General features: G+C 39.8%; 1 protein-coding gene and 1 pseudogene across 2 annotated transcripts in view; both read right to left on the reverse strand.

The window, feature by feature from the left end:
* Positions 1-3,014: 3,014 nt before the first annotated feature.
* LOC307032925 (L-amino-acid oxidase-like) lies at positions 3,015-11,384 on the reverse strand (the record flags this gene model as incomplete). The annotated part of the gene is made up of 5 exons (XM_079671202.1): positions 3,015-5,230; positions 5,853-6,339; positions 10,222-10,235; positions 10,768-10,893; positions 11,370-11,384. 5 exons carry the CDS (start codon positions 11,382-11,384, stop codon positions 4,925-4,927), a joined length of 948 nt encoding a protein of 315 aa, XP_079527328.1. The 3' UTR covers positions 3,015-4,924.
* A 1,158-nt stretch (positions 11,385-12,542) lies between these two features.
* LOC307032926 (L-amino-acid oxidase-like) overlaps positions 12,543-18,500 on the reverse strand; it is a 13,683-nt pseudogene continuing 7,725 nt past the window's right edge. Inside the window, exons 4-5 of the transcript XR_013810629.1 lie at positions 17,870-18,355; positions 12,543-17,239 (exon numbers count right to left, since the gene is read on the reverse strand). The product of XR_013810629.1 is annotated as an L-amino-acid oxidase-like (transcript). The remainder of the gene's footprint in view (positions 17,240-17,869; positions 18,356-18,500) is intronic.

Genomic DNA, 18,500 nt, shown 5'->3' on the forward strand with positions numbered 1-18,500 from the left:
GCCCCCTGACCCCACAGAATATCGGCTTTAAAATGAGGAATAACAGAGGATTTTAGCAGTCAGAACAACTAAAGCAGCAGTGTTAATATTAACAGAAACGCCATAGAGTCACATCTAATAGAAATATATAAAAAGCATTTATTTTAATTGTGTAGCAGTCAGTTTATAATTTTGGCAGCACTGTTGAGCATTTTGAAAATGTATTTTCATGCCTCTGTGCAAGGCTTAGTCTTTCTATCTTTATAGCCACTGGTGTAAAGTAACTAAGTTCATAAACTCAACAACTACTATACTTGGGCACAATTTTGAGATACTTGTACTTTACTTAAGTATTTCAATGTTTTGCTACTTTGTACTTCTACTCCACTACAGTTCAGAGGTAAATGGTGTACTTTTACTCCACTACATGTATGTAATACCTTTAGTTACTTTACAGATGTGGATGAATGATGTGAAATATAATCAAGTGTCAAATCAGACTTTAGTTCCACCTGGAGTAAATCCAAAAGCTACCCTGCCTGCAGTATACAAAGTCATTCAAACTAGCTGCACCTTTACCAGCTTTGATAACACTTTAATGATCAGTCATTATAAAACATATCATATTATTCTGAAATGGACCAATCTGCAAAATGACTACTTTTACTGTCGCTACTTTCACTATATTTTGATAATAATACTTTTCTACTTTTACTTGAGGAACATTTGGAATGCAGGACTTTTACTGTAACAGAGTATTCCTACACTCTGGTACTTCTACTTTTACTCAAGTACAAGAACTGAGTACTTCTACTTTTAATCAATTACAAGATATATACTTATACCACCTCTGTTTATAGCCTATGAAAAAAACGATTAGAAAACGAAGGCTAAAGCTAACGTTAGCAGATAGTGACAATGTATGCTAGTTGGCTAGCTCAACGATAATATTGCGACGGGAAAAAAAAACTTTTCAGTGCACATCACGCTCTGCCGCTCCGACAGGGAGCTCTACTGTGAACACCTGAACGGCCCGTTCTAACAGCTGTTCACCAGCGGTCCAGTCTGTGCCACAGTGACTCCGGACGCACAGTTAATATTAACGAACGCACCGTAGGTAATGTAGCTGCTGAAGCTAGACCAGTGGTTCTCAAAGTGGGGGGCGCGCCCCCCCTGGTGGGCGCAGAGGCATGCCAGGGGGGGCGCGAGAGACCAGGAGGAAAAATGGTTATAAAAAAAAAAAAAAAAGATTAAAAAAAAAAAAAAAAAAAAAAATCATAATTTGAAAAATTATTGATTCGAAAATAATATGATGCAGTACAGTACTATTACGTCTGGGTCTCTGTTTCATTAAAGCTCGGCTCTGTGTGTGTGTGTGGAACGAGCCATTTTGTGTGCGTGTGAGAGAGAGAGGGAGCGCACCGGTACTGGAGATCGTTGTTGTTAGCTTCTGGTGCTAGCGAGCTACGCTAACGGATATAAGGAGTTTTTTCATCAACAAAGTGGAGGAGAGTCCTCTCCTGTCAGACTGAGAGCTAAAGGACTCTCTCAGTGTTATCTCAGTGGGTCTCAAATGTTTTGGTCACCATTAATGTAAATAATTATTTCCGAGGCACACGGTTATATGATCATTATAGTTATAAAAAAATAAGAGAATAAATGAAAAACAGGTATGAAATACTATATGACAGTAAAACAAGAATAAAGTTTAAAAGGGTGATTTGTAAAATATCCATCAAGAAAAAGTAAATCTGTTTACATTTCTGTTTCATATGGGTGTTGAGAGATGTATCCATAGATCTCTTCATTTCGCTCTCAAAGTGCACCAGATTGATGCTTTTAACTTCAATATTTAAAAATAAATATTCCCGGGGAAGCTTGCCCCCGGACCCCCCTATGTGACGTCCACACATCACCTATAAAAATAGCACTTTATCCCTGCTTACACCTATATGCCGTGAGCTGAATATCGAGCCTTCATTGTAACAGTCGCGGGTACGTTGTGTATTTGCGTGGGGATTGTTGCAGTAGAAAATTCCACTGTAGCGACCGGTACATTAATGGGAAACCCTAAATGTTTGAGCACCCTCTATGAAACGTCAAGCTACCCCACAGCACCCCCAAAATAAATCTCTGGCGCCGCCACTGAGCCTGATTATTCGTTTTGGGGGGGCCCGACTTTTTTTTTTCTCCAAAGGGGGGGCCTGACAGAAAAAGTTTGAGAACCACTGAGCTAGACCATCATCGCCGAGCAGCAGAGGCTTATTATACATCATGAGCAGAGCCGAAAGGCAGGAAGACTCGAGCACACAGCTCGCGCTTCATTATAATATATATAAAAAAAGCTCGCGGCCGCACATTAATCCGGGTCCCAGACCCCCTCCCATACCCCAAAAATATTTTTATTGCAGATCTACAGGAATCACAAAAACGACGTATTTTGGATTCAAAACGGAGAATTTCGCCGAAAGGTGACAAGTTTGCATCCCTGGACAAGATAACCAAAATCCTTGAATCTACACACAGCAAATAAACTCAAATGACACAACGAGATGTAAAAAGGAGATCACACATATAGTCGATATAGAACTGGCCGCTTCAATCTGAAGAGCAACTAAAACAAAACACGGGAGTGTATCTTGTTCTTGTGAACACTAATGTTATCCACAGCATACACAGACACCACAAAGTTCTTAAGGAGAAAACTAGTTGCTAAAACAAAACACGTTAGTGTACCTTGTTAGCTAGCTGACATTAACCTTAAACATTGCACTCATATTACTCACTGAAACCTTGTAAAGCTGGTCCCGCATGCTGGCTCTTACAGAACCGCTCCCTTTCGTGTATGTACAGCTCTCAACATGCCCAGACTTGTAGTGATTTTCACCTCGTTTTATACTTTTTCGCCTCATTCTGAAAGAAACAGGTGAAATTTACTAACGTGACAGCCATCTTTGTGATGGTGACGCGTATTGTGCGAGACCAGAGACCTGTAGTTCACTGAGCGGTTTCACACAAAAAAAATTGTAACTTCACAGTTTTACAACACATTTTTATTTTTTTGACTTGCAAAATGTTCTTTTAATTTGACAAACATCATATGTGTCATTCGTGGCACAATTCAAACGGGATCGAAAGATGACTTTTCTCTCTCCATTGACGTCAATGTATAATTTTCCGCTTCCGGGGTCCCATGGGTCGGAAGTAGATGGGCGGGACTTCGCCTCTCTATTGGTCATGTGCGCGTTCGTGGGTGTTGGAGGAGGGGCTCTGTGAGGAAGTAGCAGATTTCTTCCGGCTGTGTATTTTCAAATTCTAGCGCACTCGAGCTGGTTTCTCCAAAATTACCTACCCCACCTTTAAGTGTTTTCAGCTTGTTACTGCATAATATACTAACTCCCTTCAATTAAAAACGTCTTCTATAATATCTCCATAGTATCTTATGATTGTACCTGTATTTCAAACGGTTTGTGAATAAAATAACAGTTTAATTAAAGGATTTGATTACTTTTGGCCAGTGGTGTACTTAGTAACTTAGTATCTCAGAGGTACTTGTACTTTACTTCAGTATTTCCATTGTATGCTACTTCTACTCCACTTCAGTTCAGAGGTACATGGTGTACTTTTCCTCCACTACATGTATTTAATACCTTTAGTTACTCTACAGATGTGGATGAATGATGTGAAATCTAATCAAGTGTTAAATCAGACTTTAGTTCCACCCGGAGTAAATTCACAAGCTACCCTGCAGCATACAAAGTCATTCAGACTAGCTGCACCTTTACCAGCTTTGAGAACTGTTAGAAATTAAAATCAATGTTTTGATGGAATAATGTAGGTTAAACATACCGTCAGTTTAAATGCTGATTTATTCTGAAAAACCAGAAGTTCTGGTGCACAACCATAGACTGTGCACAACCAATTGTTAAGCTTTTATTCCTTCATCTCCGGTTAGCATTTAGCATGTGGCTAATATACCATTTCCTACAGAGGTGAATTTAGTAGTGATATGACACGGAGTGTTGCACACCGAAACCTACTGATTTTAACACTACAACTATAGACGTCGAGATATTATTATTGCTGAATATTAAATGAAGGTACAGTTTATTTGAATACGTTTTGTTTACAGACGTGGGAAGCATGTGACAACATCCGGAACTGCCGGAAATGATAATTGCCGTGCAGTATTTCCTGTATTTTTGGAGTATTGATTACAGCTTTTAAAATGTATTAAGTGAAAAGTCATGAAAGACATAAGAAGGAGAAAAGGCGTGTTTAGTTATATATTGAATGTACAATGTCTGAATCCTCTGTTATGCGCAACAACGAACATTAAAGACGTGGAGGGCCGGCCCCCAGCAGCGCCAACAGGCCCACGAGGAGGAGCTAGCAGAGGATATAAAACAGCTGGAGGAGGGATTCTGGCCCTCTTCCCTTCGCTCTCGAGAGCCCGAGAACACAGCTGTTTCTCTCACTGAACATCTTCTGCTTGTAACATTACGGCGTCTTTTTTAATCAAAGTACCCATTTGAACCTTCTCAGAGACTCCATTAGTCTCCTTTTTTAAAGCTTCACTCCTGGACGCGAGAATAACGAACACAGTTATCATAACACTTTCCTGATCAATCATTATAAAACATATCATATTCTGAAATGGACCATTCTGCACAATGACTACTTTTACACTCGCTACTTTTGCTATATTTTGATGAGAATACTTTTCTACTTTTACTTGAGGAACATTTTGAATGCAGGACTTTTACTGTAACAGAGTATTCCTAAACTCTGGTACTTCTACTTTTACTCAAGAACAAGATCTGAGTACTTCTACTTTTACTCAAGTACAAGATCTGAGTACTTCTACTATACTTTTGTTTTTTCTGCTTATTGCATCGGGGCTTTAAAACTAAAGTGAGCTCTACTATTTGCAGGATTTAAGGCACTACATCTCGTTATGCTGTTGAGTTTTCGCAGCCTCTTCGTTAATGTTCAAAGACGCCCTGATCGCGGACTTCATGGCCGTCTCGATCCAGGCGTGAGGGAAAGCGGTGTGTTCCCCGGCAAAGTGCACCCTGCCTTCATTTTTGAACAGCCCCTCGGCGTAGTTTTCTAAATGCTGGTAGGGAGTGAAGAGAGCAAAGGCGCCCAGGCTGTGAGGATCGGCGCTCCACTTCTTCACCACCACCCCGGTGCAAAGAGACCACACTTTCTTCCCGTGGATCTGCTCCAAGTCTCTCAGCGCCAGCTCCTTTTTCAAAGATTCAAAGATTCAAAGGTTTTAATATCATATGCTCAAAGCTACAGTTTAGAAATAACAATGAAATTCTTCTGACCTGAGCTCCTCCAACAATGCAACATTTATAATAACATACAAAAATAAAAAGTAGTGCAAGAAGTCTCTATACACGTCAATAGAATATAACATGTACAAGGACAGAATATGAAATTAAATTATGTAAATTAAGACAAAATGAAATACGGTTTATTGCGGTGATTTCTATTTCGATACATAATTAAAAACATTAATTACGCTGACAATATACTTTATTTTAACAATTTATTTTGTGACTTTTTGTATTATTTATTGACTTTATACTTTTTTCCGACTTATTTCATTGTTTTTTTTTACAAACCATACTTTGAATTTTTTACGAGATATTTTTCATTATTTTTCAAGTTTAGAGATAAACAGTTTTTATCATGTTTTCTTCGATATCTTTTTGCAACTAATTTCTATTTCAACTTGGATGAAATTAAATAATGTAAAGTAAGACAAAATCAAATATGGTTTATTGCGGTGATAACTATTTATATAAATAAGTATATTGCAAGATGACAAACAGGAATGTTTTACGGGGCACTTTACAGACCTTGAGGTCTTCGTCGCTCGCTCCCAGGAAGAGGAGGGAGTCGTCGGACCAGGTGTAGGAAGCCAGCAGAACCCCGATGGTCTTATTGTTCGGGAAACTGTGACTCGGGTAGTAGATGAATCGAGAAGGACCGTCGGTGATGCTCTTCCCGCCTCGGATGCCGTCCTTCAACCAGAACTTCTTTCTAAAAGTGAGGATGATCTTAGTGGAGCTATCGTAGTGGACGCCCCTCAGGACTTCCATCTTTTTAATTGAGAGAGGAGGATCAAAGTCCATGAAAAGGGCTGCTTTGGCCGTGGTGGTCACCAAGACCACGTCAGCATGAAGGTCCTTAAGAGGAACTTCTCGATCGGTCTGATAGGACACGACGACCCCTCGATCTGATTGGCAGATACGTTTCACCTTAGAGTTAAGGAGGATGGGGACGTGGAGGACGGTGTGGAAAGCTTCGGTTAGCAGATCAGACCCGCCGGTCACCTCATAGTACCTGTAAGAGAAAACATTTTTAGTCTCCTTGTATCAGCCACAAAAGTAAGTAATATGTGATCGGTGACCTCTGGATTTCTCTATATGTGTACCGTTGGAGAGGCAATAAAACACATGTTGATTAAATCTCAAACTCCACGTATTAACACCACTTTATGATCTTTGAAGTAAAAGTGCTAACGTTAGGCTATCAAGGAACTACAACACGGTCACATGACTTCACGTCACCACCGCTAAGCTAAAGGTGGCTAAGGTTGGGATATAAAGGAACTACAGCACTGTCACATGACTTCACGTCACCACCGCTAAGCTAAAGGCGGCTAATGTTGGGCTATATAGGAACTACAGCACGGTCACATGACTTCACGTCACCACCGCTAAGCTAAAGGAGGCTAATGTTGCGCTATAAAGGAACTACAGCATGGTCACATGACTTCACGTCACCACCGCTAAGCTAAAGGTGGCTAATGTTGGGCTATAAAGTAGGGTGACCAGACGTCCCCGTTTTCCGGGGACAGTCCCCGTTTGTATTGGCCTGTCCCCGGTTGAAACTGTCCCCGGAAATGTCCCCGTTTTTTTAATATACGTTAAAAACACATAGCAAGGTGAAATAAAACGTTTCATGTCAGGAAACACTGGGTAAACAGACCGTGGTCAAGCCAGCCCCCACTTCGGAAAACAAAGTCCAGCCAGCCCGCACGTTGAATTGCGGTGCGCGAATATCCTATGCATTACGGTAGAGGCCTGTAAAAACTGCCTTCAAAATAAAAGCGTTTACTCGGTCAATAACAAATATACCTAAAAAACACACCAAACATATTCATATATACTGGAGCTTAAATGAAGATATATGTATATAATGTGTTCAATAATAATTTAAAACAAACTATGTATAACTACCACATTATAACTGAGTGAATGTCAAATGTAAGTATACAGTTATGAAGACATATCGGACATTTCCACTGGGTGACTAATTTCTATTGATGTAGACACCATCTCACAACACTCCTAAAATAACATTACTTTCTGAAGCACAATTTAAAATGCATGCTGTTTAAAATCTCAAATTAGATCTATTGTCCCTCTATATTTTGATTATTATTTAATGGAAACCGTCCATAATCAAAGAGTCATTTTAAGTCAATCAAATACTTATTTCACTTCAGGTGTGCAGAGCAGCTTTTTATCCTCGCGCCAAATAATTTCAAGATGGACCGTGACAATAAATAAAGAAGCACCCCAGGTCCCCCGCCCTCAACAACACAGGCAGGGATGACAGAACATGATGGAACAGCAGTGCAAAAGAAAGTCTAAGATAACATTAATATCAGCCACAAGTTTAAACAGCAGAGCTCAGGATGAACTCGCAGAGCTATCTATGGACCGCTCCCTGAAACTGAAGCACGGGGAACTACGTCTGGATATATTTTGGCTGCTTGTGGGACACGAGTATCCATCCCTCTCAGAGAGTGCCATCAAGGTGCTTGTACAGTTTCCAACCTCCTACTTGTGCGAGCTGGCGTTTTCCTCACTCGCATGTCAAAAACAAGACCCGGACCCGGCTGTCAGTGGAGCAGGACCTCCGCGTTGCGCTGTCCACTATCCCCCCACGCATCAAGAGACTCTGCTCACAAAAGCAGGCACAAGTGTCGCACTAGCACCGTGTAACGGTCTGAGAAATGTTTATGTTTGGATGTTAATTTGTGTGCCATTCTTATAAATGTATGATTTATGATTTTGTCAATCAGTATTATCTGGATAGCGAAATGCAGAATGTTTCATATTTGGGATGTGATTGATGAGTCACATGACCACAGTCAGGTCAGAGGGCATTGTTTCCTCCCTCCAATTCTATTAAGTTATTATTTAATCTAAGTGATCATAGGCCTGCCTCTTTTGAAATCCAAATGTAAAATAATAACTGTATTGATATGTATTCGTGTTTTTAGTAGGCCTACTATTTTCAGCCAAAACAAAAGAGCCTACTTAGTAGGCCTGTTTATAATATTGAATTCATCATAGAAATGGTGCTGACATTTTTAGTCTGGTTCTTGTTATTATGTGTGAATACATTATGTGTTCTATAAAATGTTCTATTCAATTAAATACACATTTGAAAACCAATTTATGGTGTATTTATGGTTTTTAGTTTAAGCTCTGAAGTGGTTTTTAAATCTACAAAAAGTTGGGGTGCCTTGGGGTCGAGAAATATTTTCAGGGGTGCCTTGGTAAAAAAAAGGTTGGGAACCACTGCTGTAGCATACCCCTCCGAAAGACGGACGTATATAAAACAGGAAGTTACGTTAAGACATGAATACAATTGCAATTAAACAATGCCATCTCCTTTTCAGGTTCAAAGAACACACATAGGGTTATTTACATAAACTATTCATTTTGCAAATTGTTGGGTTTGAATATCATTATTACAACAACAAGAAAGTGCTGTAATTTGTATACAGTTCTAAATCACAACCATTTTTTAAATGTTGTTAAATATTAATAGTTGTATTATTATGTAATGCTCTGACTGAGAGAAAGAATACTCCTACAATATATGTTTTTGTCAAGTAGACAGTGAGCACACGTTTTTGTGAAAAATGTAATAAAAGCAGAGTACGACAAACTAAAGAAAAAGAAAGTCTGATAGCTCAACAAAGGAGGTCAATTATTCTGTTTCAGTGGATGTTATGCAGAGTTGATGTTGCAACTCTCCAGTGTCGCTGTAGAGGGAGACCTGCAGTTGGTCGTAAGAGCTCCAGGACTTCCGTACCACGTGAGTGGGAGGATAACTTTCACCACAATCTCGTGCCCTTATCTCTAAAATACAAAATCACACCTACACGCAGAATCATATAATCCGTCAAATGTGCATGCATTATTTTGTATCTTCTTTTATTTTAACATATAATTCAGTCCTCAAAAAAACAAAGAGAAAAAGAAAAATGAAACAAGAAAATCAAGAAAGACTCAGAGTGACAGTTTTTCCAGCCTTGAGTTGGAGTGGATCAGTAAAAGTGCACATGATGGTTTTGTTGCTGTTAACCTGCAGATGCAACTCACTCTCCAGTCTTCCAGCTGTTTGTCCTGCAGGAAGTTAAATAAGGGGAGAGACAGAGAGACTAATACATGAATGTGATATTTTAACCCACTGTGTTTTCTTGGGAGTCTGGAGGAACTGTTAATTTATTCCGGGAAATTACTCAGACCTACTAATTGACCTAACCGAAGTTATTGAGTCTATGTACGTTTACTGCTTGGCTCTGATCCACCAACGTCAGCAAGATCTCCCCTCTATTAACTCCTGAAGAACCAGGTTCAATTAGCTGCTGTTTCAATTCAGACAACTCTCTTAAAACTGTTTAAGCGATCCTGAAGGATTTTGATATCAGTAATGAGGTGTGGCCCTACCTAAGAGTGAGTGTGGCAGGGTGCCATCTTACCTTTGAAGCAGGAGAGGAGAGCGCAGATGTCTTTTAAGTTGTCCCAATCCAAAAGGTGGGATCAGTTTATTTTAAGAAGAATAGGTCCAAAGTAATACAGGGTTCTTACCTTCTCCCTTTACAACATTATAATCATACTAAACATATCATGTGGTGATCTTTTTCTAATCTGAATCCTCAATTCATAGTTTAGGCATTAAAGTCTTCTGACATAATCCAAAGGAATCTCCTCACGGATTCGAAGGTGCTAACATTCACACCTATAGCCTGACAACATTCAGAGGCAGCTCCTCAAAAATGCTCAGTAAGAATGAACAGTTTTACATTTTCATCAAACAATTCACTCAGCATTCAATAAACAGAAATGTAAGCAATATTTACCAAGTTTGAGAGAACCTGAGCGAGGCGAAAACCCAGCTCTGAAGCTTTCTCTCTCTCACCCAGTGTTTTTATGCTGAAAACAGGACAGAACAAAGACACACCTTCTCATGCTTGTGTCAAAAGTACATAGTGGGCAGGACTGGAACAAAGTATTCTCGGCTATAACATAACCGCCTTTTTGGGGCCTCAGAATATTTCTCCAACAAGTCAGGAGCCCCCCTCCCTGTGTACTGCTGTGAGGGAAGAGGGAAGAGGCTGTCTCCTCTCTTATCAGACATCCATAAACCATAGCCTTACACTCAACTTAACAAACCATTTGTGTTTTGTTTATACTGTAAATATAGAAAATCATAAAATAAGAAGCATTTTCATTGTGGGGTTATACAAGAATATAATTGATTATATTTGATTATAACTAACTTTCTTTTTAAGTATTCAACCTAATTTGGAGATCTCAACAGTTTGTAGATTACATGCAAACAACATAAACTCGATTCTAGACATCTAGTCATTATAATGGAAAGCTCCTTTTGAATATTATTGCAATGATATTATAGTCACTCCTAAAGCTCTCATAGAGTGTTCATCCACACAAACAACATTACCTCAGTGGAAGTGTTTCTGAGACGGATGAATTTGTGCCGTCGGTCGACATCAATGTGAAATCCTGAGTCTGAGGTCTGATTCTCCGAGCTGACGTAATGTGGCTCCTCATATTTGACTTTGTTCATCTGAGAAAGAGACAACACATAGAATCGTTGTGATTATACATTATTTAAAGAGGCCCTATTCTGCTTTTTGGGGTGTTTTGTGACACAACGTTATCTCTATCAAATACACTGAACAAAAATATAAATGCAACACTTTTGTTTTTGCTCCCATTTTTCATGAGATGAACTCAAAGATCTAAAACATTTTCTAAATACACAAAATAACCTTTTCTCTCAAATATTGTTCACAAATCTAAAAAGATCTGTGATAGTGAGCACTTCTCCTTTGCAGAGATAATCCATCCCACTCACAGGTGAGGCATATCAAGATGCTGATTAGACAGCATGATTATTGCACAGGTGTGCCTTAGGCTGGCCATAATAAAAGGCCACTCTGAAATGTGCAGTTTTGCTTTATTGGGGGGGTCTGGGGGGGTCCGAAAACCAGTCAGTAGCGATGTCCTCACAGAAGTCCACCTCAGGGCAGATCTCCTCACCCACTCCAATGTCATTGCAGAAACATCAACTACAGGTTCCAGGTGACACGGTAAAAGGATGTCATCACCAACCTTTGCTACTATTGGGTGAGATGAGCCAAACAGCTGAGACTGACCTCCTCCTCCTCCTCCTCCTCCTCCTCCTCTCCTCCTCCTCCTCCTCCTCCTCACACAAAGAGTATTTCTGTTCAGTTCTTTGGTATACAAAGAATAAACCTTTTTGTTAACCTTTACGCTGGCTCCCTCATTTGTATTGGTTGTTGTGTGTTATTGTCTCCAGGTCCCCTAGACCTTAGTGGGGACGTAACTCCACCCCTGAGAGAAGCTAGAGGAAACCAATCAAGGAGCTGATTGGCACCTGTGTGCTGTTAAAGGAGGACAGCATGTCATTCAACAGAGAGAGAAATAACCAAGTTTAATGTACTGATTATTATTTGGGGTTAAATATACAGACATTTTATGTTGCAAGTGAATTGGTTGATTATTATTTTTCCTTTGTAAACTTCAGTAGCTAGGTCCCTCCCTCTATTTCTGCGTGTTTAAGCATATCAGCTGGATATATTAAACCTTCCTCTGTCTGGTGCCCACATTAAATGTATTAATTCAGGGATAACACCTAAGCTACAAAGTGACAAACAAAAAGTGCAATCAACTATACAAATACAAACTCAGAACATCAAGAATGCTGCAGGCACGTTAGCTTACAGAGGCCTGAACTGTGAAGCCAGCTCAAAAGACCCTGGATATGTTTGAGTTATCTTAACTAACCCTAACAAACGAGATCTCGTTAAGCGGTCCTACGGAGCTGGTTATCAACTCGGTAACTCAATAAGGGTTTCTGAGTCTGGCTATGAGGGCATTGACTTGAAAGGGGAGTTACCAGCATATAACCAATTACAAACAACTTCTGTCACCAGAGCATCATATTTCACAAATGCATGAAAGGTGAACAGGTTTATTAGCTAATTTCCTGCCATAACTCCACAAACAAACTAAACATGTCTTACAAATGCCCTATGATTCACTAACAGACAGAGTTTGGTTTAATAATAAAAGACCTTTTACATGTGGATTTTGTAAAATAGGTGACCTTTAACAAGCTTTTCAGAAATCTCCACATAATAATGTGGAGGAAATTCTTAAGAGAAACTGATAAATGATTAATGGACAAAGTTTGTCTTTTGTTATATTTAATAAAGTAATAAAGAAAGTCCATATTACAATCAATCTCAAATGCAGGAACAGAGCAGCTTCCTCCTCAGAGGATAACATGGCTTTGACCCCAGAACACAGTTTACAGTCTCATTATATGTAGAGAGAATATCCAACTGGTCCCACCCTTAAATTCTCTTAGGCATTATCTAAACATCCCCATCATTAAATTAAATCAGTAAACCTCCCAGTGCTTAACCATTTACAAATCCACCTGTTGCCCTTCCTGAAAGGTCAAACATATGTCCCTGTTAAACACATATAGGACTAAAACTACAATTTAACAGAGTAAAAGGCAATCAGAGAATACAACATAATCTATACAAATGATTTAAATGATTATATGAAACTTTTACACAACAAATAACAAACAGAACTAAAGATAACGTTAGGCTATAAAGCAGGGGTATAAGACATAAAAAACATGCTAGAAATCAAGAGGTGGTGTTAATATGTGGAGATTATCCTGCTGAACTAAACGTCAAAGTATCATAAACATTTGTTTGTATTTTCTGTAATAATCCAAAATCACATGAGAAATCCCATTGGCTTTTTGTGAAAGGAACCAGCCTTCAGGGTCAAACATAGAAATACAACATCCCTGCACCCAGTGGTTAATTTGAGCCACCCTGTGTTCCGGCACCTATTTGGGCAGATCCGGTACCTCTCACAAAAAATAAAAATTAAAAATGGTTAAAATGAAATAAAATATGCAGATATTAATTTACAGAAAAAATCCCAAGAATTTCATGTCGTTTATTAAGATTAAGATTTGAAAGAGTCGGAGATCTGTGTTGACGCACTGAAAAGCTGGACCAACGGACAAACGTCTTTCACTTTTGAAATTCGCCACATGAGGAGCACGTCGCAGAGAGGAAGAAAAGGTGATTCAATGCAAGCATGTCAAAAAGACAGTTACATTTACTGTCTTTCTTCAAAAAGAAGGAAGAGGTAATAGACACTTCAAAACGAGTCAGAAAAGCCTCCACAAGCAGCGACGAGGGCAGCTGCAGCGGTCATGTTGATGGTCAAAACCAGGAGGAGGTTAGCGCCGCAACAGCTAGCCAGCTAGCTAACCGACAGCTAGCCAAGCCCGGGCAGCGGGTCAGGTTCACCGCCAGCCGGAACAGGAGCCAGCTACCGTCCGCCAGGTGGACCACCAACAGCAAAGGGTGGGTAGCCTGGCATCAACTAGCCCGGTACAACAGCCGGAGCAAGAGGCGAGCGGAACCGCGACATCAGCTGGCTTACAGCAGGAAGATTCAGTAGGAGAGGAGAGCGCATTGAGCGTAGAAGAGTGTGGGACGTCCAGCGACAGGTCAGTTTTTTCTAACTGTGGCCAAGAACTTGGAGGACCGTATGTTATCTCAAGGAGGCCGGATGCCAGATACAACTGGATATAACAAGTTCATTGAGGAGTTGAAGGTGCTTTACGCACAATACTGGCCCGAGGACGCAGGTGCGCTGTATGGAGAGACTGAGGTCGAGTCACTGTGTCAGCGCTTCAACATTGCCAACCCGCGCGCAGTCATACGGGCCTACAGAACGTACAGAGACTCAGATGGTAAAGACACCCCCGATGAGCTGATGGAGTTACTTGTTGCTGTCAACAGCATTCCCATTGCAAGTGCTGAATGTGAGCGCGGATTTTCTCAAATGAACTTGATTTGCACTCCCAACCGTAGCTCTTTGCTCACATCTACCATGTCATCTTTACTCTTCCTAAATCTTGTTGGACCCCCCCTGGCTAAATTCAATCCAGTCCCGTACGTGAGGTCCTGGGTGGCCAAAGGACACAGAACTGCCACAGACACACGCAGTAAAAGCAGAAAAAAAGAGATAGAGGACAATCCGGACATGCTCGTGATGTGGGGTGTTTTAAACAACTAAATATGGTGAGCAAACATACTGTCTATTAATAGGCCGCCGTGCCAATCTTTGAATAGGCCTAATAAATATTTTTTTTACACGTTAAACCTGTTGAGAAATTAATTGCTGGCTGTATACTGAAGTCCCACCTGTGGTGATGTGGGCCTATGTTGTGCGTACTAGCCTAAAAAATGATAAATTATCGTCATAACATTTATACCATGGATACTATTTGAAATTGAGGCTTGTAAGTCCCACAGCGTTGCAAGTGGACATTTTCATGTTGTTTTCAGCACCTTTTCTGTATACGTTCCGGAACCTGTACGCGTCTCGTCATCCCTGAGCTGTCATATGTACTTTGCGTTCCGGCACCTTATGATTTACAAATTAAGCACTGCCTGCACCATATTTATTATATCTTATACATTTTTTACAGATGTTAAGACACATAGAATTCATGTTTTGGGATCATTTTGTTTGATTCAGATTTGTTTAAGGATAGTGTTAAAGGTGGGGTATGTACATTTGAGAAACCGGCTAAACAAATTAATCTGTGGAAGCCGTAGTCACAAACTTATCTCGTGCCCTCATTGGTCATGTGCGCATTCGTGTTGGTTGAAGGAGGGGCTCTGTATGGAAGTAGCAGATTTCTTCCGGCTGTGTATTTTCAAATTCTAGCGCACTCGAGCCGGTTTCTCCAAAATTACCTACCCCACCTTTAAGTATTTCAGCTTGTTACTGCATAATATACTAACTCCCTTCAATTAAAAACGTCCTCTATAATATCTCCATAGTATCTTATGATTGTACCTGTATTTCAAACGGTTTGTGAATAAAATAACAGTTTAATTAAAGGATTTGATTACTTTTGGCCAGTGGTGTACTTAGTAACTTAGTATCTCAGAGGTACTTGTACTTTACTTGAGTATTTCCATTGTATGCTACTTCTACTCCACTTCAGTTCAGAGGTACATGGTGTACTTTTTCTCCACTACATGTATTTAATACCTTTAGTTACTCTACAGATGTGGATGAATGATGTGAAATCTAATCAAGTGTTAAATCAGACTTTAGTTCCAGCTGGAATAAATTCACAAGCTACCCTGCAGTATACAAAGTCATTCAAACTAGCTGCACCTTTACCAGCTTTGAGAACTGTTAGAAATTCAAATCAATGTTTTGATGGAATAATGTAGCTTAAACATACCGTCAGTTTAAATGCTGATTTATACTGACAAACCAGAAGTTCTCGTGCACAACCATAGACTGCACAACCAATTGTTAAGCTTTTATTCTGAAAATCCTTCATCTCCGGTTAGCATTTAGCATGTGGCTAATATACCTTTTCCTACAGAGGTGAATTTAGTAGCGATATGACACGGAGTGTTGCACACCGAAACCTACGGATTTTAACACTGCAACTATAGACGTTGAGATATTATTATTGATGAATATTAAATGAAGGTACAGTTTATTTGAATACGTTTTGTTTACAGACCTGGGTAGCATGTGACAACATCCGGAACTACCGGAAATGATAATTGCCGTGAAGTATTTCCTGTATTTTTGGAGTATTGATTACAGCTTTTAAAATGTATTAAATGAAAAAGTCATGAAAGAGATAAGAAGGAGAAAAGGCGTGTTTAGTTATATATTGAATGTACAATGTCTGAATCCTCTGTTATGCGCAACAACGAACATTAAAGACGTGGAGGGCCGGCCCCCAGCAGCGCCAACAGGCCCACGAGGAGGAGCTAGCAGAGGATATAAAACAGCTGGAGGAGGGTTTCTGGCCCTCTTCCGTTCGCTCTCGAGAGCCCGAGCACACAGCTGTTTCTCTCACTGAACATCTTCTGCTTGTAACATTACCGCGCCTTTTTTAATCAAAGTACCCATTTGAACCTTCTCAGAGACTCCATTAGTCTCCTTTTTTAAAGCTTCACTCCTGGACGCGAGAATAACGAACACCGTTATCAGAACACTTTCATGATCAATCATTATAAAACATATCATATATATTATTCTGAAATGGACCAATCTGCAAAATGACTACTTTTTACACTCGCTACTTTTACTATATTTTGATGAGAATACTTTTCTACTTTTACTTGAGGAACATTTTGAATGCAGGACTTTTACTGTAACAGAGTATTCCTACACTCTGGTACTTCTACTTTTACTCAAGTACAAGATCTGAGTACTTCTACTTTTACTCAAGTACAAGATCTGAGTACTTCTACTATTACTCAAGAACAAGATCTGAGTACTTCTACTTTTACTCAAGTACAAGATCTGAGTACTTCTACTTTTAATCAAGTACAAGATCTGAGTACTTCTACTTTTACTCAAGTACAAGATCTGAGTACCTCTACTTTTACTCAAGTACAAGATCTGAGTACTTCTACTATACTTTTGGTTTTTCTGCTTATTGCATCAGGGCTTTAAAACTAAAGTGAGCTATACTATTTGCAGGATTTAAAACGCTACATCTCGTCATGCTGTTGAGTTTTCGCTGCCTCTTCGTTAATGTTCAAAGACGCCCTGATCGCGGACTTCATGGCCGTCTCGATCCAGGCGTGAGGGAAGGCGGTGTGTTCCCCGGCAAAGTGCACCCTGCCTTCATTTTTGAACAGCTCCTCGGCGTAGTTTTCTAAATGCTGGTAGGGAGTGAAGAGAGCAAAGGCGCCCAGGCTGTGAGGATCGGCGCTCCACTTCTTCACCACCACCCCGGTGCAAAGAGACCACACTTTCTTCCCGTGGATCTGCTCCAAGTCTCTCAGCGCCAGCTCCTTTTTCAAAGATTCAAAGATTCAAAGGTTTTAATATCATATGCTCAAAGCTACAGTGTAGAAATAACAATGAAATTCTTCTGACCTGAGCTCCTCCAACAATGCAACATTTATAATAACATACAAAAATACAAAATAAAAAGTAGTGCAAGAAGTCTCTATACATGTCAATAGAATATGACATGTACAAGGACAGAATATGAAATTAAATAATGTAAATTAAAACAAAAATGAAATACGGTTTATTGCGGTGATTTCTATTTCGATACATAATTAAAAAAATTAATTACGCTGACAATATACTTTATTTTAACAATTTATATTTTAACTTTTTGTATTATTTATTGACTTTATACTTTTTTCCGACTTATTTCATTGGGTTTTTTTACAAACCATACTTTGACTTTTTTACGAGATATTTTTCATTATTTTTCAAGTTTAGAGATAAACAGTTTTTATAATGTTTTATTCGATATTTTTTTGCAACTAATTTCTATTTCAACTTGGATGAAATTAAATAATGTAAAGAAAGACAAAATCAAATATGGTTTATTGCGGTGATAACTATTTATATAAATAAGTATATTTCAAGATGACAAACAGGAATGTTTTTCGGGGCACTTTACAGACCTTGAGGTCTTCGTCGCTCGCTCCCAGGAAGAGTAGGGAGTCGTCGGACCAGGTGTAGGAAGCCAGGAGAACCCCGATGGTCTTATTGTTCGGGAAACTGTGACTCGGGTAGTAGATGAACCGAGAAGGACCGTCGGTTATGCTCTTCCCGCCTCGGATGCCGTCCTCCAACCAGAACTTCTCTTTAAAAGTGAGGATGATCTTAGTGGAGCTTTCGTAGTGGACGCCCCTCAGGACTTCCATCTTTTTAATGGACAGAGGCGGATCAAAGTCCATGAAAAGGGCAGCTTTGGCCGTGGTGGTCACCAGGACCACGTCAGCATGAAGGTCAGTAAGAGGAAGTTCTCGATCGGTCTGATAGGACACGATGACCCCTCGATCTGATTGGCGGATAAGTTTGACCTTAGAGTTGAGGAGGATGGGGACGTGGAGGACGGTGTGGAAAGCTTCGGTCAACAGGTCAGACCCGCCGGCACCTCATAGTACCTGTAAGAGAAAACATTTTTAGTCTCCTTGTATCAGCCACAAATGTAAGTAATATGTGATCGATGCCCCCCAGGTATTTATATATGGGTGCCGTTGGATAGGCAATAAAACACATGTTGATTACATTTGAAACTCCACATATTAA

The sequence above is a fragment of the Notothenia rossii genome (genome assembly GCF_949606895.1).
Source record: "Notothenia rossii genome assembly, chromosome: 3".
NCBI lineage: Eukaryota > Metazoa > Chordata > Actinopteri > Perciformes > Nototheniidae > Notothenia > Notothenia rossii.